Source organism: Serinus canaria, chromosome 8, assembly GCF_022539315.1.
Source record: "Serinus canaria isolate serCan28SL12 chromosome 8, serCan2020, whole genome shotgun sequence".
NCBI lineage: Eukaryota > Metazoa > Chordata > Aves > Passeriformes > Fringillidae > Serinus > Serinus canaria.
In genome coordinates, this window is record NC_066322.1 from 1561037 (window position 1) to 1588288 (window position 27252).

Sequence of the window (27252 nt, forward strand, 5' to 3'; positions counted from 1 at the left end):
CTCGTTAGTACCTGGTGAGCATCCAGCTTAATGAGAGTCTGTCCATCCTTTACCAGAGCCCAAAACAATCCCTGCAGAGCAAAGAGAGGAGGATCTGAAAAGTCCTGCTGTGCTAAGAATTGAGATCAGGGTTATGAAACTCACTTTAGAGCTTTCCAGCACTTGCACTTTGTCACCACCATTTGAAATGTGTTTTACCAGGACACTCTGTTTGTATCACCCCGGTGTAACAAGTTTACACTCATTTTGTGGGATTAAAGGCTGCTCCAAGGTTTTAGGAAGTTACCCAAGGTCATAACAACTGCTCAGGAAGGTTACCAGCTTCTGAGAGGACTGAAGAACCCACAAAACCAGTGCCAGACTGGGACCAGCACCCCTGCGCTGGTTTTAATCCAAGCCAGTGGAAAAGGGAATAACTGAAGAAAAACAGCTGAACAGGGTGGGAGAGATAGGAAATCAAAGTTACCCCACACAGACAACACCCCCAAACCCAGCAGCAGGGTGAAAAAGGGAGCTCAGCACCAAGCCTGGAGCTGCAGTGAGCAGCATTCCCAACCTCTCCCTGTGCACAGGCAGCAGCTCCCTGACCCTCCCTCACCTCCTCCACAGCCCTGCACTCAGGGCACTGCTGGGAGCAGAGAGCTCCAGCTCTCCCAAACAGACACCACAAACTCCTCCAGACCGTGGGGGCTTTCAGCAATGGACTCAGTAACTCCATTTTCCCAAGCTCTGGGCAGCTCAGCACCAAGCCTGGAGCTGCAGGGACTCTGCCAAGGTGAGCAGCATTCCCAACCTCTCCCTGTGCACAGGCAGCAGCTCCCTGACCCTCCCTCACCTCCTCCACAGCCCTGCACTCAGGGCACTGCTGGGAGCAGAGAGCTCCAGCTCTCCCAAACAGACACCACAAACTCCTCCAGACCGTGGGGGATTGAATGACTCCATTCTCCCAAGCTCTGGGGAGATCAGAATTCCCCACTTGAATATTTTCATCACCTCAATACCAGGAGGTGAGCTGGAAGAGGAGGAGAGCTCTGATGCCCCCTGCATCCCTGCCCTGCTGACAGAGAATGGATTTTATCCAGACTCCCTGGAAGAAAGGCAAAAGCTCAAACACTACCTTACACCCCACCTTTTTGATGGAATGCTTTAAAAACCTCCCAAATTCACCACATACACAAGAAATAAATGATGATCCTTTACCTTTCCAACACATTCTACATTAATCCCACTTCCCTGGCTCCTGAGATTGCCCATTCCACACCAGGAAAGCAGCACTGGACATGTTTTACCTTCCCCTCACACCTCTCTGTTGTCACCTCTTGAAATTTAAAGACAGACAAATCTTTAAGCATCAGATATGTTTATTAGACAATTCCAAAAGTCAGTTTTAGTAGGCAACTCGGAAAGAAAAGTAGAATATATTTGAATGTCCATGTTTTAATACTTGATGATGTCAGGGATGTGACAACCATAAAAAATTGGTTCCAAAAGGTACAAAAGCTGCACTGCATTCCCAAGGACAGGAGACAGGATGAGCTGGCAAGGAAGCTTTGGGAAATGCAGCCACAGATTCCCAGCTGATTATGGAACACTGATCTTGCCATGGAGGTGCAGTCACAAAAATCAGCCTTGTGTGGAAATTAAGGCACTTTGGATACACAGTATTCACTTCCACACAGGGAAACCATTCCAGAGAAACCACCAGAAATTCCCACGGGAGGATGGGACAGAATTCCCAGTACAGACCATCAGAGCTCAGTGGGACTGAAGCTCTGCAGAAAAAACCCCACTGGAATATTATTTTTTACCATATTTGATAACAAAGTGAATTTACTTGACAGAGATCCACGATTTCAGCACAATTTTAAACATTTAATGTAAAGTCCACCTGAAAACTGCATGAAATTCAGATTAGGGATTAGTGCACGGAGCTACTTCCAAATAATAATACAAATAACAAAAATAATAATAACAAAAGCATTGACCTTCTCCACTCACCACCCACGAGGTCCCCACCAACCACAGCCCAAGGGGGATACAGTACAATGGAAAAATTTGGCAAAAAGCAATTTAAAACAGCATTTTCTGGTCCTCCTGGTCCCTTTAGATTGTCCTTGTTCACTGTTCCTGTCACACACTACAGAATGATTTATTTTCAGGGGAAATTCAATCTCAGCTGGTTCCCCAAAACTCCATCAGTAATTGAGTAGTTTTGTAGATTTCTATCTCAGCCTTTGGTACATAAATGGAGTAAAAGCTTTCCAGAATCCAGCCCCAGTGCAAGAGGAGTTAAATGGAATTGTTAGCAATGGCATTAAGAATTTATCATCAGGCACTGACTGGGTTTATTTCACTGCTTTACTCCATTATTGAGTGAAAATTGCCACTGCATAGGGAAAAAAAGGCATTTTCTTTAAAATCACAGAAGGATTTAAACATGGAAATGATTTTTCATCTGAAAAATTTGGTTTACCATTAAAAAAAGTCATTTCCCCAGTTCCAACAGATTTTATCAAAAGCAGGAAGAAGACACTCAGATAATTTGTAATTCCCAGGATTTTTGGAAGTTTATCCTGCTATGTCTTGGATGGAGCATTAACATCCAGAAAAAATCTGTCCTTTAATGTTAATTTCTCTTTTAGCAGTAATTAATAACTGACCATTCCTCTATCCTTACACAACTAAAGTAATAAAATTAGATCTTCCTAAGTGTGATTCTGTGAATGTTTACTAGGATAATGCTATTAAAAATATAGTGTTTTAATGCAATAACAACCTTCTTCCAGACAAAAAACCAGGAACTGAAGAAGGGTGTTTTAAAAGCAAGGAGGAAATAAGGAATCCTACCCAGCAGAACACTCCATTCCTTGCAATCCACACCCATAAAAACACAGAGTTGAACATGAAATTGTGATTTGAAGTGTCCTGAGGGTAGTTTCTCCTTTTGTGAACCTTCACAGAAGTCATGTCAGCTTTAAGATGCATTAAAATATGTTATTCCCCAAATTTTTAAACTGAATAGGGACAGAAAATACCTTTGTGGGGAGAAAATTATTTTAAACAAACATAATGGCAGGGTTTTTAACCAGGGTTGTTTTCTTTTGCTTTCCTTAGGCACTAAGAGTTGGCATCACTTATGTTTGGCTTTACCATCATTAAGAAAAATTACAATTTTTCTCAAATGACAATTAATGGAATGGATATGAATTAACTGATCCTAATTAAAGCAGAAGGATTGATCAAGTTGAACAATCCCAATTAGGATAATCTTCTTTTTACTCTTTGATTAGAAGGTTAAAAACCCAACAGGAGTGGTGACCAATGGCTCAATGGCACTGAAATAAACCAAAAATCAATGCAAACACAGTGAAAAATGGGTGAAACTGCTGCTTTTCTGTAAACTTCTTCCAGGATAAATTCATAATAATTCCCCATTTCAGTGACTACTTCAAGCCAGCTGTCAGCACTGTCCCTTTGGCTGAAGTGCATTTAAAAAAGCAAATGATTACATGATAATGTAAAGCCACACACATTAGAATATCTGTACATACACACAGAACAGGGGCAAAAGCTGTGGAATATTGAAAATTACCAGCACCACAAGGAGCTCCTACCACTGCTCCCAGCTAAAGTCATCTCCTCTGCCAAAGACAAGGAAAAAGCCTAAAATGGTAAGGAAAATGACTGCATTGCCAGCCAGCACCAGGCCACAGGCTCCCCACTTGATCTGAAATGCAAGAAATGGAACAATCAAAGCAGTTCTTGGAAAAGATGCTCAGGACAGTTATTTATTTCTAGGCATTAGATCAGCTAAAACACTAAAAAAAAATCAAAATACTACAGAAAGGTGCTAAAAGCAGAAGAGGCAAACAATAAAGAATTCAATTTGTGTGACTAATTATTCAATTAGCAGCCACTTGTATCACTAAGAAACACTTCAGCCAAGCTACTGCTAGGATTTAGAAGAAAATGATGACTTGCCTTCCAAATCATTAAAACACACCTAAATCAGAGAGAAACTGGTGAAATTAGTGCTCTCCTTTCATTGCCAAGCAACAAAATCAAAATATCTCCTTTTAAAGAAGCAACAGGCATGGAAAACTTGGATTTAAAAGTAAACAGCTTTTTCTTTTTATTCCTGAGCTGCAGCAGTAATTTACTTAAATAAGGAACATTTACTCTTAAAGCACACGAGTGAGAGTTCCCTCTCGTGGTCATTGTGCTGCTGCCAGGCTCCAAAATAAAAATATCAGGGGAAATGGGCACTGCAAAGAAACTCAGAGCAAGCACACAACGTTTAAAGGAGTGAAAGGGAAACGAACAGGACTCAGGAAATCATTGGGACTGGGGGAATTCTTTGCCTTTCACACAAATGTGACCAAAATCTCACCACTGGAGAGAAGTTCAGAAAGCAAAGAGGAAAGAACTTAGGCAGAGTTTCCTCAGGTTTTGAGGGGCCAAACTTGGGAAATGCTCTGAGAGCCACAAGAGCAGCTCTGGAAGCTTGGCCCTTTATATTTTACCTCCTAACACTCCCCAGCCCCCAAGTTTGCAGCATCCTCAATGGAGGAAGCAGAAATTCCAAGAGGAAAATAAGGAAGCTGGAGCAAGAAGTGATGCAAAGGGTCATGAGACAGAGAGGCATGAGGTGCAGGAGGAGATGTTATCTTGTGTTGGGCCCAAACAAGGCTGGAGGGGGAAAATACACCAGCTAAAAACTTTTCAGTCGTGTGAGTTCTTTTTTTCAGATCAAAAAGGCAAATTTCAGTGGATTACTTTCACCTGGAGACAGCAGAGCAATGAAATAAAAGCAGGATTGAAGATGATACCCAGCAAGTGGGGTCTGAGAAGAAAAATTAGCAAGGACTTACTGCTTCCACCCGTGCAAGGATGATAGGAAATCCAAAGGCAGAGACAACAATTCCCGTGGTGAAGAAATAGGCCAGCTCCCTGCAGGCACTGCTGGCTGCATCGCTGTCATCACCCACCCTCTTGGCAATGAAGTGGGGAATGGGGCAGATGAAGTAAAATATCAACACAAACAGGGGCCAGTACACACTGGGCAGGGGGAGAGAAGAAATGAGGTAAATGAGTTAAATGAGGTACTTCAGTCAGAAAGCTGGTGCTAAACTCCTGTGTTACTTTTTGGCTTGAAATTGCACCCAAAATGGGGCAATTCCACCTCGTTCTCCCTGTACTGCTGGAGCAGCACGCAGCCTCTCACACGAGCAAGGGTTCGTTTATTTGACTTTTGAATCGTTTTGCTGATTCAGCTCTGACCACAGAGGGAGCAGGAAATGCACTGGAGCAGGACCAGGAGCAGCATTCCCAAGTGACAGGGATGAAGCAGGAACACCCTCACATCTCCTCTCTGGGTCACAGCTCTCAGGAGCCTCCTGCGAATTTTTAAAGTGTTTTACAGACACGGAATTACAGAACAGTCAGGGCTGGAAGGGAACCCAAAGCTCAGCCAGTTCCAGCCCCTGCCATGGGTGGGGACATCCCAAATGGAAACTCGTGGCAGGATTGTTCAAAGAAACAGGAAATTAAGGCAAGTGTTGTTGTGAGATTAAAAAGCAAGGTGGCACCGCTTCCCCTGAGGCAGCACAGAGCAGTTTGCAGTGTTTTTATTTGAATGCAAATGCAAATACCGCCTTAGGAAGTGATGTTTAATCACAACAAAGTGCCACGTGCCAAGAGCCTGGGAGCGGGGGGCTGCAGGAGGAGCCAAGGAGCTCCATTAAATAATAAAATAAAGCTTTAACGGATGGTTTTTAACCAGGAGAAGCTTTGGGAAGGGCACCGGCCCGCTCACCCGTAGTACTCCAGGGCGCAGCCCAGCATGAGGAACGTCAGCCCGATGGCTCCGCTGAAGGACAGGGCCACGAGAGCTGCAACGGCACAGGGCGGGCGGTGAGGCACCGGCCCGTGGGGCACCGGGCACTGAGGCACCGGGCATCCCTCCCGGGGCACCGGTAACCGCCCCACCGGGGACCGGGCATCCCTCGGCGGGGGCGGGGTACCACCTCCCCCGGTGCCGGGCATCCCTCCCCGCCACTCCCGGCCGCCCGCCCCCGCGCTGAGGCGCTGCCCGGGGCACGCTCCCTCATGAGGGAGCCCCCGATACCTTTCACGCCCGCCATGTCCGGGCTCCGTTGGCACCGCGCGACTTCCGCCTTGTGGCCCCGCCCCTTTTCCGCGCGTCACGTGACCGAGCCTTTAAAAGGGCGGGCTGCGGGAGGGAGCGCCTTTTCCCGCCACGCCCGCGCTCGCGACAGGGGGCGGGGCGTTCTGAGGGGACGGCCCCGGGTGGGGTTTAACGCGCGTAAACCTCGCAAAAAGCCGGGTTTGTTTTCGTATATAACCCCTGTATGAGGGTAAGAAATGTGTATGTGCGTGCCTTAAATTCGTATCTGTGCGTAAGAAAGAATATTTGTGCGCAAATGTGTATTTGTGTGGATTTGAATCCGTAAACACCGCTTTAAAGAGTCCCCGCCCTCAGGCTCTGCCGTTTTGTGGGTACTCCTGAAAACCTCTGTTTTCACCCCAAAAAATTCAGCCGGCCCGTTTGCCTCAAGCAGGGCCACCTCAGGACCTAGCTCATCCACCCTTCTGCTAATCAACACGTAGAAAGGCACAGCTTTTGTCAAAGCCTTGTTTTTTAAGCCTTGGAATTTCTGAGATGACACATTTCGAGCTCCCATTTTTGACCCAAGAGAAGAGAAGCCTTTTTGCCCCAGCAATGGCTTTTTACCTCAAAACAGCCTTATTAATTCAGCGATGGCCTTTTTGCCCCAAGAACAGTCTTTTTGTCCTAAGAAGAACCTTTTTGCCCCAAGAAGAGCATTTTTGCCCCAACCCAACTTTTTTTCACCCAATAACAGCATCTTTGTCCCAAGAAAAGCCTTTTAGAGGGAGATTTTGCACAATATTTTCAATAGCCCTCCCCAGGGTGCTTTTCTTCAGATACCTCCCTCCTCAGCTCTTCTCTTTTTATGTACCCTGCTCCATATTTTTCCCCATTTTTCATTATTTTGAATTATTTTGAGCCAGAAGCCTTATTAAAACAGGCTTAATCCACTAAATGCTTCCAAACCAGTTGAAAACGTTGGGTTTGCTGGCTTGTTTGGCTGTGGGTCTCTGAAGGCAGGAGCCTGAGAACAGCAATGCCAAGTTGTTTCCAAATAATTTGGGAAAAGCACCTGGAATGCCAACCTGTGGATAATGACAGTGACAAAACTGACCCAGCCAGGGCTCACCACCCCTCCCACAGGAGATGTAGGACTGGAACCTCGTGGTCACAAGCACAAAAGATACCTGAATTTGTTAATTTGAGCTTTTTAATGTATATACAAATGTTTTAGACCAGTCACAATTTCATCGAGTATATACCGTATTTACAAAAATTACAATAATTTAGTCAAACAGTAAACCTGAACATTGATAACCTCTGTCACTACCAGATATGACAAGAATGGATTTTTTTCAGTTAACTATTTGGATATACATACGTCCTAATACTTTCATGCATCCATAAAAACATTAGGGATGGAAGTAATCAAAGCTTAAGTGGGGTAGAGGGTTGGATTTATTTTTGGTAAAGTTTAATGGTGGATTTGTATTTTGTGAATGGATGAGTATCCAGAGTTATGTGCCGTGACAAACTCGATACAAAGCTAATGAGGTTTTCATCATTAAAAAAAAGTACGTTCTAGTAATGAGATCCTTTTAATTATATAGGCATAGGTCACAATATCTACAAATGTGAATGAGAAACAATAAACCAACAAATCACAGGAACATGATTCACATTCCAGTTATCTCTTTAAATAAGACAAGCACATACTGGATCAAAACATTAATAAATAACATCCAGTTTGTTACTATTATCTTAAGGTCTTTTATATAAAAGGAGACCTATGTGTTGGTTTCACATTTTCAGTTAATGGCAGTAAATAATGGACCAGTACAACGAAAGGATGAGTTTTATACAGAAAGCCATGTACTTGGACACACTGTCTTTGCAGTAATAGCTTTGCCACTTGAAAATGTAAGTGCAACAAGTAGTGGATTGTCTTGAAAAACCACCAGCCCTAAAGACTCACATCCGATGGCAACCTGCTCCCGAGGCAGTGAATACAGATTATTTCCTGCCCACCTACTGAGTATCCCTCAAACACGACTGGGTGTTGGTAAATAAACTGCTAGCTTTAGTTACTCTACAGAAGAACGTCAGAATTTGGGGTGAAGTTTGAATTTCAGCTCGCTTTTGAACTAGGAAAGCTGCTTCAGCTTCAGCAACAGAGAGATTCCCTTGTGATGTCACTGCTTTGGTCCAATATAAACTTCTAAGCTAATCAATTTGCACTGGAGTGACCCCAGAGATCAGACCTGGTCTGTGGATGTCTGTGCAACAGCTCGTACACCATGATCTGAAAAACGAAGTTGCAACAGGTTTCAGCCTGCCAAGAGCCTTGGCCAAGTGCTCTGGAGCTGATAAAGGCATAAAGGTGATACAAGTGGGCTGGAAAAAGTTCTGGATCTGCAGGAGGGGAAGTGCTACCTAGAACCTGGGAAGCTTCTAAACCTTCCCAGCAGAACTTTGAGTGCTTGGTATTTCTTTGATGGCTTTGAGCTGCTGATGAGAACCAAGGGAAATGCAGCACGTGCTCATTCCTCACTTGGACAAGGTGGATTCACCCTCCCTTCCCCCCAAAACTGCTGCTAACAAACCAGCAAGGGGCTGTTGACCCAAGGACTCGTTGCTTGCTTTCCAAAGCACTTGGAGGAACTCTGCCTGCACATTTCACTGCGGGGCTGTGAGGTGAAGCACAGCATTAATGCCAAAGCAGCTGCCACACTGACCCAGCCCAGGATTCAGCTTTGGCTCTCTTCAGCCAGACTACACTAGATGAGCAATTAAGCAGCAAATGGTGACTGTTAGGAGTGTGCCTAAACCACAGCTGAGCGCTTCAAGTGGATAATTCGATCCAAACCCAGGAAAAAAATAACATACATCAAAGTTTGGGCCTCACTAGCAGTTGTTGAACTCAACTGAAGCGTTGCCGTAACACACCTCACAAAAAAAAGGTAGGAAATTCACCAGCTACACTTTGTTGGAAACAGACCAGTTCCACCTTTTCCCAGTATGTGTTCTCTCTTGTCCCACTGGAATCCAAAATAAAACAGAAAAGTTACCAGAATCTGTAACCCTGTGGCTCTGGTGGGGTGAGCCAGGTGGCCAGAGTTCCTCTGAGCTCAGGATTCTGGAGACAAGTGTTAGGAAACCTTTCTCATGTTCTTCATGATAAGTATTAGGCTCTCAGTTTTCTGAAACTTGTGAATTTCCGGCCAGAGTTTGGTTGATCTGTGACATTTGTGACAAGAGACTAAATAAGCACTAGCACGGGTCTGGAGTGGAGGCTGAGAAAGTACCTAATACAAGGGTTTTTGTCCTTGGTTTTCAAATTCTGACCAGGCATCGTTCAGCTCCATAAATATCATCTTTGCATATTGTTCATATGGCTGCCCAGTAGCCTGGAATAAAAACAGAGACAAAAGAGGGATGTCAGAGCTCCCAAACCCAACCACAACAGCTGGCACGTGAGCAGATTCCCAAGCACTTCCAGGAATTTTCACTTTTTCCTTGACAAAAATCAGCTACTCTGGAGAGCTGCTTTCCTTAAGAATTTCTTGGCTTTGCTGCTCCCCAGAGCTGACAACCCCCAGAGTGGGGTAAACCACTCTCCCATAGGCATAATAAATGTGACCTTCTAAATAATAAATATAACCTTGGCACTGGGGGAGGAATTTTACCTGCAAGGAAGGGGAAGAGATGCCACCTGACACGGTTCTTGGATAAATCAGAATTCCTGCAAACCTCGGGCAGCCCAGATTGTCCTAAAGCTTGGGACTCCCAGGGCCTCCATTCCCTGCCAAGTGGAAGCTGCCTCCTCCCCACGGGGTGTCCCAGCTGGACTCGTTGCTCCCTGGTCAGCAAGTGGCAGCAGCCAGGGCACCAGCCACGAGCTGGGCAACCAAACATCCTGACGGTTCCACTGCAGGGGTTTGAGTTGGGTGTCCTTCAGCAGGAACTGCTGTCCAGCAGCAGAATGGCTGAGAGTCAAAGCGAGGGTGACAAAAGCTCTGAATTTCTGCTGCTTGAAGCAGCAGGTTCCAGGCACAGCCTTGGGGCTGGCAGTGGTTTCACAAAACCCCTGACTGCTTTGGGCTGGGAGGGGCCTTAAAGCCTAAATGGTTCCATGGGCAGGGACACCTTCTGCTATCCCAGGTTGCTCCAGCCTGGCCTTGAACACTTCCAGGGATGAGCTGAGAGTTCTCAACTTCCAGAAACCAGCAGAAATCTTGAGCTCCCACTTTCCGCAGAGCTGCTTGAGGCAATGAATCAGTGATCCCACCCAACAGTTTATAATCAATTTTGGTTTCCCCCCAAGTGAAGGCAGCCCAGCCTTACCTTGTCGGGGTGAACGACGAGCACAGCCCGCCTGTACACCTTCTTCACCTGCTCTGGAGTCACCAGGTCTGCCATACTCACAGGCTTCCACTTGGTCTCCCCTGCCCACAGCACCGTGTGCATGGTGGACAGCAGAGCCCTGATATTCCTCTCCTTGCCTTCGATCCACTCCAGGACCTGCAGGAAGGAGTGCAAGTCTCCATTTATGCCTCACTTTAGATATTCCACCAGGACTAAGTTTCTTCATTTGAATAGCTGTAAACCCACCTTAAATTTCTTTCCATGCTTTAGAAAACCTTCAGAAAAACTTTATCATTAATTTTTATATCACTGCTTGAAAGTTAAGACAGACTTTGAGCAACATCCCTGCTAAAAACACTGACTTAGTAATGCTTGATGGAATAGCCAAAATTCAGTGTTTAACTGTCTGTTTCTTTAGCAAGGGTAATTGCACACCTAAACTAAGCTCAGCTAAGCTAAAATGTAAATGTGAAAACCAAAGCATAAATAGATTTTACAGTTCCAGGCTGAGCTGCCCCAATGAAATAAAAAAGGCAGCAGAGCAAAGAGAATTGTATTGGGAAGGCCAAATCAGCTGGGAGCTTCAGTGACTCGACAGCTTTTGTGGGGATGAAAATGGGAACTGGGAAAACTCCTGCCCGCTCCATGGCCTGACCTCTGTCCAGCTGCTGTGGCTGATGGTGGTGTTCAGTGTGTTTACTGTCACTTCCCAAAGGTTAAAACCTTTCCACAAGGCTAAAACCAGGACATTTTGAGAGGATCATTCTGTTTTCTAGAACTTTGCTTGGCTTTTGCTGCAGCTTTTCCTCTCCTTCTGTAATTCCAACTTGTGGTCTCATATTTCACACCCAGAGCAGGACAGACTGAATTCCCTTCCCTTCCATAAAAGATCTGCAGTTTGGCAATTTATTGAGGAGAGATGAGAGAATTCCAAAGCAGGCAGGATTAATGAGGCAGAGGATTAGTTCAATTAGCAGCGCCTGCTAATCAGGGCTGGAGCGCTGTGGAAGGGCAGCAGCCCAGACAGGGGCACTGAGCAAGCCATTGTTGCTGTGGTCTGGCTGAGGACACAAATGTAACCTTGGAGTTTTAAATCTGTTGAGGACATTGAATGTCTGGGAGGACATCACCAAGAATTTTGCTTACTTTTAGTTTTTCAGGGTCCATCTCCTTTGCCATTTCTTCTTTTCTCATCTCAGCTATTGTTTTGGGGCCCTTCTTGTCCTTGTGAGCATTAAAGCCTTGACCAGATAATAAATCTTCAAAATCTGCAGACACTTTTGGCTTGGAATCTTGAAAATGGAGAAGATTTGAAGTTATAATCAAAGCATGGGTGCATTTAACCCTGGCTTTCTTCATAAGATACATCCTTTGGTTAATCACATTAACGATCTCTCAGTGCTAATGAACATGAAAGCTGTTACTTAATGTTACTTTTAAGTTGTTGTTATTATTATTATTTTAGAATCCCAGAATGGTTTGTGTTGGAAGGGACCTTCAAGTTTATCCAGTTCCAACTCCCTCCCATGGCAGGGACACCTTCCACTGTCCCAGGTTGCTCCAAGCCCCATCCAGCCTGGCTCTGGACACTTCCAGGATTATTCTAGGAGCTCATTTGGAATACAGGACTGCCTAAATAGCACAGTTCAGCGTCCAAGACAGGATAAAGCACAAATAATCCACATGACTGACTTGCTTACTCCTAACCTGCAAACCGAGGGACACCCAAAGGGAGCCAACCCTTTGAACGCTGAATTCCAAGGCTCTTACCGACATTAGCGGCTCCTTTTCCGCGCTCGCCCTGCGCTCCCGTGGCCGAGAAGCTCACGTTGTAGTTGGGCTTGTTCTGGGGGGAGGCGTGGGGCACGCTGGGCTGGGCTTTGGGCTGTGCCCCCTGCCAGCCGTAGCCCGCGCCCTGCTGCCACCCGCTGCCACCCATGGGCTGCGGCGGCGGCTTCTGCGGCGACGGCGGGAAGCCCCCGCCCATGCCCGTCGGCGTGGTCGGCTTGCTGGCGAACGAGGGGCCACCTGCGGACAGCGAGGCAGGGAGTCACCGCGGGAGTCCAAGCAGAACCGCCTTTTCTGGAATCGAGGGTTTGCTGAGTGTTTTATGGCATAAAACAAGGGAGAAAGGCTTTTCTAAGCAGTCAAGTTTTGTAGCCAGGTGCAAATAGCCCAGATCAATTCCGCAGCTTTTTCTCACAAAGCAGAATTGATCCAAGCGAAGTCCCCCAGGCTTCTGTTTTCAGCTGTGCCACGAATGTTTGCAGCATGGCTTTAGCCCCGAGATTGCTTTGTGGGCTGTTTCTGGGACAGCACCTGGCTTCGAGGGTTTGAGGAATGGGAGGTGGCTGCGGGAAACAGGGAAAGCTGGAGGTAGCTAGCAAGGAGCCACAGCTCCATGGGGAGGGTGACAACACAGAGTGCCAGAATGATTAAAGCTGGGAGGGACCTTAAAGCTCATCCAGTTCCATCCCACTTTGCCCTAGCCAGGTTGCTCAGAGCCCCATCCAGCCTGGTCTTGAGCACTTGCAGGGATGAGGAAGCTCTCTGGGCAGCCTGTGCCAGTGCCAACACCAAGCTGCTGCTGTTGGAATCGTGTCTCCTCATGCTGTGCTGATTAAAACCATCCACAGAGATGTGTCCCAGCATCTCATTGCTTTGGGGGATGCTCCTCTGGCTCTGGTTGTGTTTGTGGGAGGAACCCGGTGTCAATGTTTTATTATTTCACACTGACATCCACGCTCAGCTCCCAGCTCAGAAATGTGTCATGGAAACTGGATGAAGTGCTTTTGATTTACTCACAACCAACAAAAATATGCTTAAATATCCTGGGGATACCAAGCCATTTGTTTTTAAACCCCACCACTCTCCTGCAGAATGTGTGTTTTAAAAGGACCTCGGTGGCTCTGTCATGGGGCTTGGCACGGTTTTTATTTTGCTCCTGCAGAGCAGCCTGAAATCCAGCAGAGGGAACTGGGAAACCGAATTCCAGAGCCATGCTGGGACTGACGCAAAGGGGAAAACAAACATCACACCGAACCACAAGGGCTCCCAAAGAGCTGAGGGCAGCAACAAATGCAAGGAAAATCTATTTACCACACTCAGACAATGCTGGGCTTTAAGGAAAGCTTCAATAATTTCTCAAAACTGCCTTTTCAACATTGGAATTGAGGGCTTGATGATTTTTTATTACATAAAACAAGGGGCAAAGGCTTTTCTAAGCAGTCAGGCTTTGTAGCCAGGTGCAAATACCCCATCTTTAGATAATACTGCAAATTAGAGACAGATCAATTCCACAGCTTTTCTCACAAAGCAGGAAAACAAGTCAAGTCTAGAAAGAAGCAATTTCTCAAGAACCCCAGCAGCTTTGCAGAGCCAAATTCTCCTCCCAGGCCTGTAGCAGCACTTGAACACAGAGCATCCTCAGCCAGAGCATGTTTGGACTTATCAGAGGTTGTGCAACCCATGGAGCCTGCTGAGCTCCCTGCACGTTGCCAGCACATTTTTTGACCAGGGATCAGGAAAAGCACGGATTTCTGAGAGTTTACAGAGAGTCAGGCAAAAGGGAAAGCCTGGCAGCAGCACTGGCATGCAGGTGGGCTGAGAGGCCCCACACATACCAGGCTGCTCAGCCTATTTCTCTAAAAGAATGATGGTAATTTATTATTTTCCTTTTTTTAATAAGGGATGCAAACCTGCTAAACTCGCTCCAAGACTTCCCAGATCAGCAAATGGATCCAGTGTTTGGGGTTTAGCCTGATGAGTGGGAGTGCTGTGGAGGGATCCTGTAGGACTGGTGGCAGCAGACTTACTTCCCATTCCTAAACCACCTTAAAAAGAAAAGAAAAAAAATATAAAAGAGAAAAAAGAACATTTTTCCTTCTGTTTGACATTTTTCCTCCTGTTTGATAGGAGTGCAGCTCTTCCCCAGTGCTCAGCCACATATTAGAAGACTGCTATTAAAATTGAGTGTACCATTGTCAGGCTCCTCAGCAGCCTCAGACTTGTTGCACTCCCACTCCCAATTAGGAGCAGCAGCAGGAATGTTCCCAGACTGTCTGCACTGCCAGAGGAATTGTGACATGTGTATGTGTATTAAGAAGCCTTCAGGAAGCAACTTTGGGAGGCCATGCACACTCTCCCAAGATTAGAAAGAACCATGCAATCATTTAGTGGCATCCTGGGAATGCACAGCAGCCCCCAGGTTTTTCCCATGGCTCTACATGGGATGAAACAACCCCTGGACACCCTCACCTCACCTGTCCTGCTCTGGGCTCTTGAGGAAACAAACCCAAATTTTTATTTTATATGGAAATCTTTAGAGGGAACCTGCTCTTTGCAGTGACTGGCAGCATTTCCCCACTGCCTCTCCCCTCTCAGAGCTCCTTAAAGGTGTTTTTTTTGCTAACCACCCTGAATTTTGTGACACATACCTGCTTTGTTGGGCCAGTCCCAACCACTGGAAACATCTGGTTGGATGGAAACCGTTGGAGTGCTGGAAGCTAAAGAGAATGAGTGATATCAGTATCTCAAAGCAGTCCAGCAAAACCAGCACAGCCCAGTGCCCACCAGGAGCCACTGGGACCCCACAAAGTCCCAGAACCTCACGTGGGAGGTTGTTCCCATGGCAGGGAGCTGGAACTGGATGGTCTTTGAGATCCCTTCCAGCTTTCCAAGGAATATTCCCAAGCAGCACGTGTTAGATGATCAGGCAGAAACAAATCTGTAACTGAATGTGTTTCAGACAGGGTTACACCTTACATTTTGGGGTGAGAAGGAGGAAATTAGGGAACTTTTAAACAAATAGAAGAAAATTCCTTCTCTTCAGTCAAATTCAGCTGTGAATTTGGTTGGGGTTACTACTGGAGCTAAAGAAAGCTGGTGCCTGCAACTAAAGTCACCAAAGGATGTGTGTTTTCTCTAAATATGGCTGTGTTTAGTGCAATTAATGGTAGTTTGCTTCAAAGGAGACCTCATAACCACAGGAATATGTGGGCAGACATTCTTCATGGCCTCTTTTTTATTTATATAAATAGCCTATTAATTAAGTCTAAGACCTGATCAAAACTCAGCTCATCCTACCACACTTCAGATGCTGAATATACTTTAAGTCCAGAGACAAAAAGCTCTTTCCTGTTTCGTGGGGTTTCTGTGGTTTAGAGTCGTTTTATGGGAATCATCACTTTGTACTTAATGGTTCCATTTCTATTTCAAAGCAACATTTTACATTTCTTTAAACAGCCTGGAAGAGGCTCTCCTTTCTTACCCATGTGAAAGGGATCGCTGTGCACAGTTGGTGAAGGGCTTCTTGTGGCCTGAAGGAAAGGATCCCCAGGGACAGCTGATGAGCCAAGGAAGGAGCCCAGGAGGTCTGGACCAGTTTGCTTGGGGCTGCTTCCAAAAGGATCAAAGGCAGTGGCTGTGAAAACATATTTGAGGAAACCAAATCATGAACTTGCAGCAGGAATGTGCTCCAGGGTAAGGGAATGCTGTGGGGAGAGGAAATCTGATACCTGAAGGTAACAAAGAGGAGACAGACTGGGACTGTGGGGGAGCAAATGGAGAGCATCAATATCCCAAATTCTGGGCACCTGCAGAGCCCCACAGCTTGGCCATGGCAACAAACTGACCCCATCTCTCCTTTCCTGAGAGAGGCTGAATTTAGAGCCGGGCAAAGTGAGTGTTAAAGTACTCAGGCACTTCAGGTGGAGTTTTAGCTGCCAGGAGAGGGTGGAAGACACTCTGGAGCTTGGAGTTACTGTCCTGGTGCAATTCCTGCCATTCCTGCTTCCTCTCAAGATGATTCCAGGCTGGCAAAGGTTATCCATGTTGGGGGTAAGGGACTTTGAGAAACAGTTTTAGAAAATAATGGATGTCTTTCCTACATCACTTGTTACAAAAATCCAGTTCTTCCCAAACTCCATTTCTGATCAGTTTGCTCGGTCCTCTCTCTTCCATGTAAAACCCCCACAAACTCAACCCAAAGAAACTCCTATGAAGTCACTCAGATTCTTGTCAACATTTGTAAAGTTAAAAGCATCCTGGAAAGTACAATCCCACTGTGGTAATGATGCTACTCATTACTTATGTTACTCAGTCACTACTCTTCACTCATTTCCCAAGCTCTTATCCTTGTTTTCCTGGCTTGGCACAACTGAGCTGTGTGATTCTGGCTCTGCAGAGCTCCTAAATCCCTAAATCTTTTCCTGATCTGTTGCTGCACCTCTTGTGTGATGTGTCTGCAAAACCTGCCCTGGGTGAGAGCTCTCAGACTGAGCCTACAAGAAAAGAAACCTTCTCCAGGTTTCTACAAGTGACCAGTTCTTTCCACTGAAACTTGGATCCTTCTCTCTCTTTGCACTTGCTCTGCTTTATCCTTCAAAAGATCCCTCTCCCTAATATCTATCCAACCACTCCTGCAGCCTGGTCTTGGAAGAGACAGAAATTCTCTATTTCCTAGTCCAGGATCCCTCTCAGAGCTCCAAACCCCCTAAGTTAAAAGAAAAATTCAATTCATGGTGCTGTAGGCCCACCCAACCCCCCCAGAGGAGTTTTTGTAAAACTCATGTTCACTGTTGGACACATAATGAGAGCAAAACTGAGGCTCTCCAGTGGTTGCTGGTGTGAGGAGCCTCCAAACCCCAGGGTGTGCTCCAGTAGGGACTGGAGCAGAGGAGCTGGTTGGCCTCTTGGGATCTCCTACATGAAAGGGAGGTAGCCAAGACCCCCCAGAGGGATCCTCCAAGCCCAAGTCCTCCCCTTGGGGGGGATGCAGTTAATTATATCATCAATTTCATCAAAAGTTCTGTTCTTCATTACAGTCTCTGCTGGTTTTGGCTTCTAGAGGTAACACCAACAAATAATGATTGTTATTAATTTCAAACTGTTTAAAGTTTTTGCTCTGTTTCCTTGATACATGAATGTTTCAACTTTACTTCCTCAAACACTTATTGCTGATATATTGGTGGTATAATGTGAATTTACTGAGTAATTGACAGAGTATTGTCTTTGTGTTTTTATAACAAAGCCACCATTACCTTCTCCTACCCTCGGGGATGGGGACGGGGACGCCGAAGCTGCCGAGCGCCGCGGGGTCGACTGCACAGATCCAGGTGCCCCCACGTGGAAAACCTCCTCAGCAGCAGCAGCAGCAGCAGCAGCAGCTCCAGCAGGGCTCTGGGAGCTCGGCCCTCCGACCCCAAACAGGTCATTCAGCAGGTCAGAGTTAGAGGGGGCAGCGCTGGGCTGCGAGGGAAAGCTCTTGCTCATGGGGCTGCCATCCAGGCCCAGCAGGTCCACGTCTTCAGGGGGAGGTGCTGCTGGAGGCTCTTGCTGCTTTTTGCTGTGTTTGGGTGTCCCGTGGGGCTTGTCACCGCTGGCATTACTGTGCTGACTGGAAAGGGACAAGAGTTCGTCATCTGACTGTTCGCTTTCCTCATGCACCAACGCTGCTCGATCCTCTGAGGTGGGGTGAGAGCTACTTTTGTCAGATTTCTGATCTAAATGATGATTGAAAATAAAATTAGGCAGCTGTTAGTTTGGTCATCACACAGGTCCCGTAAAAATCAGCTTACAAGCAGAACAGAAAGCTGAGAATTGCACAGCAGCATTTGGCTAAAATAATTTTGCTTTGTAAAATAAAAGCTGGCGAATTTCTTCCCCTAAAGGGTTTTGCAGCCCTGGCACAGCTGGGGTCCCCATCCATGGGGGATGTGGCACCTGGGGCCGTGGTCAGTGGTGGCCTTGGCAGTGCTGAGGAATGGTTGGACTTGATGACCCTGAAGGTCTTTTCCAGCCTAAATGATCCCACGATTCCTTTGCCAAGATGAACCTAAATTTTCTCATCAAGGCTTATTTATTCCAAGTTTTAGCATGAAGGAGGCCTTGGGTAAAGGCTCACCCTAGAAGTATGTCAGCAATGGTCCCACAGAGCACAGTTTGAGGAGGATGCTGTAGGAAAGGAATTCCCAATCCTTGGCAACACCAGGGTGTGCCCAGCTCTGTGATCTAATGCTACAGTGGGGTCCCTCAGCCTCACTCCAGCTCCAGCCAGGGGAACAGGAGTTGTTTTGTTCTTTGGAGCAGATTTGACTCTGAAGACCAAGCCTTGCCTACCTTGCCAGCTGAGAGAGGAGAAGAATGCACTCTGCCCAACGTTCCTGATGTTATCCTGGGGGGAATCTGTGGCACCTCTGCCTGCAGCACAGAGCACCAGAGAGGTGGAATGAAACAAAACCCAGCTGAGCATGAAGAAATTGTGGGAAGGGAACAAATCCATGCAGCCCTTACCTGCCAAAGCAAGAGTGTCCTGGTGCTCCTGGTGGGAGGAGAAGAGAATGGAGGGATTGATGTCTTTTGTTGTGAAGTTCTCCCATGGGGGAGTTAATTCAGTTTGTCTGTCTGCAGACTGTATTTCTATGTCCAGTATAACATGAAAGAGCTGAGGATATTTGTCTGGAGAGTCACAGGCGTCCAGCTCAGGCCTAAAGGGGACAAGAGTGGTCCAGTTGAAAAGGGAAGAATATTTCTGGAAAGCTATAAAAAGGCTTTCAGTACATTCAGGCTTTTCATAGTTCATCTGTGACTGTTCTCCCTCAGCCTTCATCAGGCTTTTATGCATCAGGTTTGATTAATGTTCAGCTTCAAACACTCACTTGGTGAATTTGAGAGTGGTTGTTCCCAGGGCTATGAATCCAGTGTGAAATTGAATTTGGAATATTTGTGTGTTGGTCATCTGAAAAGAAAAGAAAAGCAGAGAGAACCAGACTGAACAAGGGCTTAAATCCAGAAGTTAGTTAAGTCTACCCTAATCTTAACTGCTGCATAACTGAATTCATTCTGCTTGTTCTACAAGCAATATTTCCTTCTCAATATTCCCAAATATTCCAATATTTCCATCTGCCTTCAACCCTGCTGCTGCAGCCTCTGTACAGCAGAAAACTTTCAGGAACTGGCCTTCTTTCCCTGCTTCTCTTAATTTCTGGGATCTACTTATCAGTTTTGCAATGAAATGAAGCTGTTCCCACTGAATGCATTGGAGCAACAGGTTTGTGTCCCAAAAAATATAAAACCATTTCACTTGGAGTAGAGGCCTCAGGGAAACGTCATCTACACAGCAAAGGGCACCAACAATGAGTGGAGAGGAGGAAAATATTCACTGCCTACTCTGCAACTTGAATATTCAAGTTTTAAATACATCCTCAAGGAAACTGTGGAGATTCCACATTTAGCCAGCTCTAATTCCCCACACAAGAGAAGAGAAACCAGCTCCTACTTTGGCTTGGAGGCGTCCCCCGATGGTCGATCTCATGTGGTAGACAGAGACAACAACATCTCCATGGACAGTGGCTCCCAGTGGGATCAGCACCTTCCCTTCCTGCACACGGTATTCTCTTGGAGGGGAACAGGAGGAAAGCCAGGGTTAAGCTCCCTTCCACCACACCAAAGCTCTCACCTCCTTCAGGCCAGGCAAGGAGGAGCATTCAATTCTCTGCTTGGTCAAAACAAAAATATTGCACAGGGGGACCCAACAGAGCACTGGATGATCTCTAGGAAGGTATCCTACTTCCTGCCAACCTCAGATCCTGATGTCTGTACAGCTGTCCCGCCCCTCCCAGGCTCAGATCCTGATGTCTGTGGTGATCCCATTCCTACCAGGCTCAGATCCTGATGTCTGTGCAGTTATCCCACCCCTGCCAGGCTCAGATCCTGATGTCTGTGCAGTTATCCCACCCATGCCAACTTCAGATCCTGATGTCTGAGCAGTTTTCCCACTGCTGCCAACCTCAGACTCCCTGTGGCCATTGATGTCGACCCGAGGCACTAACTCTCAGTGAGTATCTCCATTGATCAGCAGCCAGGCAATGGCTGCAGCCCAGCCATGCCCCAGCAAAGTGGCAGTGGCTGCATGCACTCCTGAGGGAGGCAGGGGCCCAGGACTCACTTCATCCTCTCGTACTCCTGGGAGGTGGTGAGGATCCTGGTCTCTCCGCTCAGGATGTCGCAGAAGGGCCGGCAGCCATTGCGCTGCTTGTTGAAGCAGGGGACGGGGCTGAGGGTGACTGACTTGATCGTGAGTGGTTTGCAGTGGGGGATGACAGGTTTGTCTGCGATTAGGTCACAAATGTACCCTATGTACCTGCAGGCAGAGAAAACCAGGGCTGAAATCTCCATTTCTTTCATTTCATGTGCCAAATCTGCCTCAAAATCCAGCAGCAGTGCTGTTCTTTCAGGAGCCCAGGACTGGAGTCTCCACGAGCTCCAACATCCTGCAGCTGGCACAGAGCCTTCACTTGCAGTGCTGTTCCTGTGAGGATACAGCTGGCACAGAACCTGCACTTGCAGTGCTGTTCCTGTGAGGTGCAGCTGGCACAGAACCTGCACTTGCAGTGCTGTTCCTGTGAGGGATGCAGCTGGCACAGAACCTGCACTTGCAGTGCTGTTCCTGTGAGGGTGCAGCTGGCACAGAACCTGCACTTGCAGTGCTGTTCCTGTGAGAATGCAGCTGGCACAGAGCCTGCACTTGCAGTGCTGTTCCTGTGAGGTGCAGCTGGCACAGAACCTGCACTTGCAGTGCTGTTCCTGTGAGGGTGCAGCTGGCACAGAACCTGCACTTGCAGTGCTGTTCCTGTGAGGGTGCAGCTGGCACAGAACCTGCACTTGCAGTGCTGTTCCTGTGAGGTGCAGCTGGCACAGAACCTGCACTTGCAGTGCTGTTCCTGTGAGGATACAGCTGGCACAGAACCTGCACTTGCAGTGCTGTTCCTGTGAGGATACAGCTGGCACAGAACCTGCACTTGCAGTGCTGTTCCTGTGAGGGTGCAGCTGGCACAGAACCTGCACTTGCAGTGCTGTTCCTGTGAGGTGCAGCTGGCACAGAACCTGCACTTGCAGTGCTGTTCCTGTGAGGGTGCAGCTGGCACAGGAGAGGGATTCTCCAGGGCCCTGTTAACCACAGGTTCATGGGGTGGTTGGGTTGGAAGGACCTTTAGCAGTGATCTAATCACACCCTCTGCAGTGAGCAGACACCTCAAATAAAGGAATAATTTGGGTTGGGAGATCTGAAGGTCACCTGCTCTCTGCTCAGAGCAGGAGCAGCTTCACAGCTCTGTCTCAGAACCTGGTTTTGTGCTGGGAGTGAGACCCCACCAGGGATCTCCAAGGAAAGAAATCCCACAGCTGCTCTGGGCAAGCTCTTCCAGCACCTGATCCCTGCCCATCTCTGAGGAACACTGTGGGATCTGGATACCTGGCTGAGCCTAGGGGCCAAAGCACAACTGCCAGGACTTTGGGCAGCTTTGAGCAGGAGGGATGGAGCTCCCAGGGCTGAGCCAGGGTACTGTACCTCCTGTGAGATGGCCACAGTACAATTCCAGGTCTCTTTGTGTTCAGCAGCTGCACAGCAGGGCCAGGATGAGAGAAGAGGTGACAGAAACAGAACATTGCACTGACCAGAACTGCTGAGGCTGCACGGCCATCCTGGCAAGGAAAGGGGCAGAGAGGAAAAAACTGTGAGTACCAGAAAGATCCTTTAAATTCCAGCTCCCCACTCCTCCTGAAATCACAAAAATTAATCAATCCAGAAAAACTAGATTGAGACCACAAGGTGGTGAGGAATTTTGAGTTCTGTGTCATTTGTTCAACACCCAGGACTTCAGTGAACAAAGCTAAGATAAAATCCAGGGAGCAGCCAAAGCTGAGGGTGGTTTACACTTGTTTGGAAAGCCCACAAAAACATTTTGGCTGCAAATGTTGGTGTTTTGTGGCTGCTCCCCAACAGTAATTCTATAATTATTTCAAACATAGGCCTGGAAGTGACCACAGGGGTCAGAGTGCACCCATCCTTCAGCTGCAGGCAGTCCTCCAATAGAAATTTATCCTGGAAAAGGATAAATAAACAAAAAATCCAGCCCCTGGCTCCCTCACCCAAACACCTCCACAGCTCTGATTGCTCCTGATGGGGTTTTTTAAGGTGATTCTGGGGGAAAGTTTGCTGAGTCACTTTGATAGATCCAAAATGTAGGAAGAGAGGAGAAAACCAATGCATTCCCAGTGCCCTGGGTTCCTGATATACACCTTGCACTATCCCAAGTTGCTCCAAACCCCTTTGAACACTTCCAGGGATGGGGAATCCACAACTCCTCAAGGCCTCACCACTCTTGCTCCTTGCAATTGGTTTTTTCAGGCCCCCTTTAGGCATTCCAGCCATTTTCTGTAGGACTTTCTGTTCTGGAGATGATCCAGACCCCAGGAACCTGCTGACATGAACAGGCTGTTTGCTTTTTTCCAAGTTTAGCCCCTGCCAGTTGTTTCTGGCAAGATCTCTCAGGTTCATCTAAACTAATTGGGTTTCTTCAGCCTTGTTAGAAAGTGTTGGAAAGGACTCCCTGTCCTTTATCACATTATCCTGATATCCATTGCTCAAAGGACAGGAAAGGAGTTGGATTTTTGAGTTGGATTTCCAGGATTGGAGGCATCAAGTGCATCCTTCTCTGTTTGAAGGGAATTTACATCCTGGAGCTGCTGGCTGTGCTGTGAGAGGCAGAAATGCCAGGCTCACATGGGAGCTCTGTGCAATTTGGGATCAGTCATTTCCTCCACTCCTCCCAGTTTCTGCTGATCAGGGCTGACAGCCTCCTGGTTTAATTTGGGCTCCAGGAGCAAAGCAGAACTCTGCTTCGGGGCATTGCTGTCAACGGGAAAGGTTGGATGGAGTAAATTAGGAGTGATCCAGGATCACACCACCCTCACACAGTGCAGCATTGCCCAGTGCTGAGTAATCCCTCTAGGGGCTTCCTTCAGCCAGGCCCGACCTCTCCTGATGGCAGGAGACTTCACCAGTCTCCATTTCACAGCTCGACAGAATTCCCAGCTCTGTGTTTTCTGCCCATTTTCCAGCCCCCTTCAGTCCAAAGGCTGCATTTTCTCCTGTGACTACTTAGATTAAAATGCAAATCACAGAATGGTCTGTTTTGGGAGGAACCTTAAAGCCCATCCAGTGCCACCCCCTGCTATGGACAGTGACACCTTCCACTGTCCCAGGCTGCTCCAAGCCCTGTCCAGCCTGGCCTTAGGCACTTCCAGGGATCCAGGGGCAGCCACAGCTGCTCTGGGCACCCTGCCCAAGTCACAGCAAGCTGACAGCTCTGGGGTGAAATTCAAACCTTTCTCCTAGAGAATGATTTTGATCTCTCTTACTTTGCATTCCTGCTTCTCATTCAGTGATTCTCTTCCAGCTGAGCTTTGGGTGATGATGTCCTTTACTCTGGGTCAATCCCATCCCATCCCATCCCATCCCATCCCATCCCATCCCATCCCATCCCATCCCATCCCATCCCATCCCATCCCATCCCATCCCATCCCATCCCATCCCATCCCATCCCATCCCATCCCATCCCATCCCATTCCATCCCATCCCATCCCTCCTCTTTCAGGAGTTGTCCCCATGCTGTCCCCAGCCTGCAGACTCTCCGGGAGCAGTGTGAGCTGGCAGTGCCCAGATGTGGCTGGCTGCTGAGGGTGCACTCACCATGCAGTGGATGACACAGACGTTTTTGGGGTTCTGCTGCAGCCAGTTGTGCATGTTCTTGCAGACAGCGTAGAGGTTGTGCAGGCTGGGCGCCTGCCGGACGGGCCAGCTGCACTCAGACACCTGCAGGGATGGCAGCACCACACAAACAGCTTTGTGGGAGCACTAAACAAGCCCTGCTCTGCTCATTCTCCCTGCCAAGACACCTACTTGTCCTTTCCAACCTGGAGTTATGTGCTGGAATCCTACTCCACCTCTCCTCATGCGTGACTCCGCGCCGTGCCTCCCGTGGGTTATGAGGAGGCAGACAAAAAAGCTTTCTCCATGCAATGACATTGGGCTGATGTGTTGTTCCTGACTGCACATTTTTCAAAATTTACATTTCACATCAGATTATCTGGAGGGGCTCTTTTAGAATGCTCCAGTCTAGCCTTGATTTCTAAAGCCTTTGTACAACGTGTCCCTAAAACCTGCTCTGATTTGCACAGGGCACTGAGCATCTGTTGTTCTGAATCCTTCTCTGGCACAGGATCTCCAAGCCCTGTGTGACAGATATTAAACTGATGAAAGTTCTGTTCAAAAAAAAAAAAAAAAATCCTATCAAAGTATGTTAATGTATGAGCCAGAAAAATGAATGGCTCCTTAGAGCAGAAACCCCACAAATCTTAAAGTCTGTCTGGTACCTATTCCTCAGTCTGCTGGTTCTGAGTCAGTCCTTGCAGTCCCAAGCAGCACATCAAATAGCCCTAGACAGACCTCTCCCTTTCATCTGGCTTTAATTGAAATATCTTTTTTTTTAAAGGCATTTCTGGCCAGAAGAAGTTTAGAGGAGGAATGTCCCGAGGCTTGTCCTCAGCTGAAGAATTGGTTCTCTCTCTGTCTCAGCTGACATTTGGCTGCTGCTCAATGGGAACGAGGAAGGAAGGAGATGATTTGCCCAGATGTTCTTAAACAGCCACATGATCCCCAGAACTGTTTCATCTCTCAGAGGAAGGAAATGCTCCAGGTTTTATAAAACTTGCACTGCAGGTTCTGTCTGACACCTGCACAACATCTTGGAGCAGAAACAGGCACCCAGATTCCAACCAGAGCCCTGCCAGGCTGTTCTGTGTCCAGCAAGGATCCCAAAGGCTCCCATGGGATGCAGGGCCAGGCCAAGCTGGCAAATTCCATTTTTGTCTCACAGCATCTTGGATATTTATCTGATTGCTTTTTAGATCTCTGAAAGCTTTGGCCTCCAGAATATCCAGATGTGGCTTTGTGTTGTAGAAGCCACTGAGCAGATCAAGCAATGCTCAAAGTTTGGAGAGCAGGGAGTGACCATTCCCTATTTACCCTCTCCACCTTCTCCTGTCTCCAGAGTTTCTTTCATTCCTTCTGTTGTACATTTTGATTTTCCCTGTTACAATTCCTACAGTGACCCTTCCACTGACAATCCTCAGAGCAGACCTCCCTGCCAAGCATCTGGAAAAGCCATTATCACTCCTCTAGTAAATAATGCACATTTCCCACCAGTCCATAATTACATATTTACATTGCCTCTAATTACACATCTGCCTGATGGTTCACAATTAGGAAATTAAATGTGTGCTTGGTGTTTCTATCAAACAGGACCTCACCAGCACTCAGCACAGACAACCATAGGGAAAAGCAACTGGAATTCTCCAGCTCTGGGAATAAGCACTCAGCACTTGTTTGATTTGAGCAGCAGGGCAGCAACTGCCAGGAACGTGATCCACGAGGGGCTGTGAGGTTTGAGTTTGTTTCATGCCAGATTTGTGTTTTGTGCTTTGAAACTGCTCTCTTCTCCTCTCCTCTTGGGGACACAGAGGGGACAAGGGAGCACAGCCAGGTCTCTGCTCAGAGTCACACTCTGGGTGGGGTGGAAGGGACCTGAAGATCATCTTGTTCACACCCTGCCACCTTCCACTATCCCAGGGTGCTCCTAGCTCTATCCTTGGACCCTTTCCCAGTGGCTCACCACCCTCCCAGTGCCCTCTCCTCAGCAGGCTGGGCACCTGGGGCTTGCTGACCCACTCAGCCACACCTAGGCAGGGAAATGGCCCAGCAGACACAAATTCACCTCCCCCCCTGCCACCACGCAGCACAGTGACCCACTTGGATCTTAGGAGCAGAAAGTTTTAAAGAAAGCAGGGACTGAAAAGCTTTTCCTGTCAAAGAACCAGTGTGTGTCTCAGTGCAGCTCAGCTCACATCCTCATCCCAGAGAAAACTCACTGGGGTTTCTCCTCCTCGAGAGCCCTTCAGTATTTTTTATACAAAGCTCAGCCTGGTAATTATTTCATGTATTGTGTTGTTCACACTTCTTTCTCATGAAAAACACTTGGAATCAGAACTTCCCAGCCCATAAACTGAAAACACAATATTGTAATAAAAGATCATTTTATTTTCTTCCTGTGTGAGTCGAGGCAATGGTTCCAAGGCACCAAGCTGTCCTTTGAGAGTGACATTATAAGTCACTTGTTAAAGTGTTGGGCAGGGTGGGAGATAATTCCAGGGATTCAGGAATTATGGCCAGCTCACACAGCAATAGATCTTTAATGCTGGGCTTTCAGAAGTAGATAAATTTTTCTCCACCCACAAACAGGATCAGTGGTGCACCAAAATCAATCAAGGCTGAAGATTCAGAGCTCTTAATATCTCTTAATTAGTCTTCCCTGTTCATTTACTTGTATTTGAAGTCTGGTTACTGATGGCCACAGAGAAATTTGCTTTAAGTGTCAGTGAGTGGTTTCTGGTGATCAGAATTACTGAAGATAAATTCAGCTACACCTCAAATTAAAACTAAATTAGCTTTAGATTAGATTCATTTACCCTGACTGAGAGTTAAGCCTGCCTTTTGGGTTGAAGGCACCAAAAAGTTAGAAATTAAAGAAAAAACAGAACACAGCACCAAAACACAGCACTCCCTCGTGGGAGAGGGAAAGAACAGGAAGTTTTCAGAAAGATTAAATCTAATCTTGCATTTCAGCAGCAGCACTTCATAGAGATTTCCTCTAAAAGCCATTAATGAAGCAGAGCCTCACAGTGCTCCTGATGCTGCTCTGCTTTTAGAGAGGGAAACTGGGCCAGGCAGTGCAGGTGGCTTTTTAAAGTCACAAGAGCCAAAATGCCCCTCAGATCCCGTTTCCATCCTGAGCTTTGCCTGCTTGACTAAAGCCCAACTGCAAGAAAATCATCTCCCTCCTTCTATTGATAATTTCTTC

The 27252-nt window shown here is 47.2% G+C and overlaps 2 protein-coding genes across 3 annotated transcripts in view; both read right to left on the minus strand.

The window, feature by feature from the left end:
* Positions 1-1343: 1343 nt before the first annotated feature.
* LEPROT (leptin receptor overlapping transcript) lies at positions 1344-6225 on the minus strand. The gene is made up of 4 exons (XM_009088787.3): positions 6128-6225; positions 5816-5891; positions 4872-5058; positions 1344-3727 (listed from the first exon to the last, which is right to left on the minus strand). The coding sequence occupies exons 1-4, from the start codon at positions 6141-6143 to the stop codon at positions 3611-3613; spliced, it is 396 nt and encodes a 131-aa protein (XP_009087035.1). The 5' UTR covers positions 6144-6225; the 3' UTR covers positions 1344-3610.
* A 1982-nt stretch (positions 6226-8207) lies between these two features.
* DNAJC6 (DnaJ heat shock protein family (Hsp40) member C6) overlaps positions 8208-27252 on the minus strand; it is a 41321-nt gene continuing 22276 nt past the window's right edge. For both annotated transcript variants that reach the window (XM_050977322.1, XM_030226500.2), the window contains exons 5-19: positions 24027-24149; positions 21843-21976; positions 20442-20636; positions 19773-19890; positions 19153-19232; positions 18788-18981; positions 18614-18694; positions 17536-17997; positions 15765-15917; positions 14932-15000; positions 14194-14328; positions 12266-12523; positions 11642-11787; positions 10475-10651; positions 8208-9537 (exon numbers count right to left, since the gene is read on the minus strand). In XM_050977322.1, the coding sequence (XP_050833279.1) occupies positions 9436-9537; positions 10475-10651; positions 11642-11787; positions 12266-12523; positions 14194-14328; positions 14932-15000; positions 15765-15917; positions 17536-17997; positions 18614-18694; positions 18788-18981; positions 19153-19232; positions 19773-19890; positions 20442-20636; positions 21843-21976; positions 24027-24149 (2427 nt within the window). In that variant the 3' untranslated portion in view covers positions 8208-9435. The remainder of the gene's footprint in view (positions 9538-10474; positions 10652-11641; positions 11788-12265; positions 12524-14193; positions 14329-14931; positions 15001-15764; positions 15918-17535; positions 17998-18613; positions 18695-18787; positions 18982-19152; positions 19233-19772; positions 19891-20441; positions 20637-21842; positions 21977-24026; positions 24150-27252) is intronic.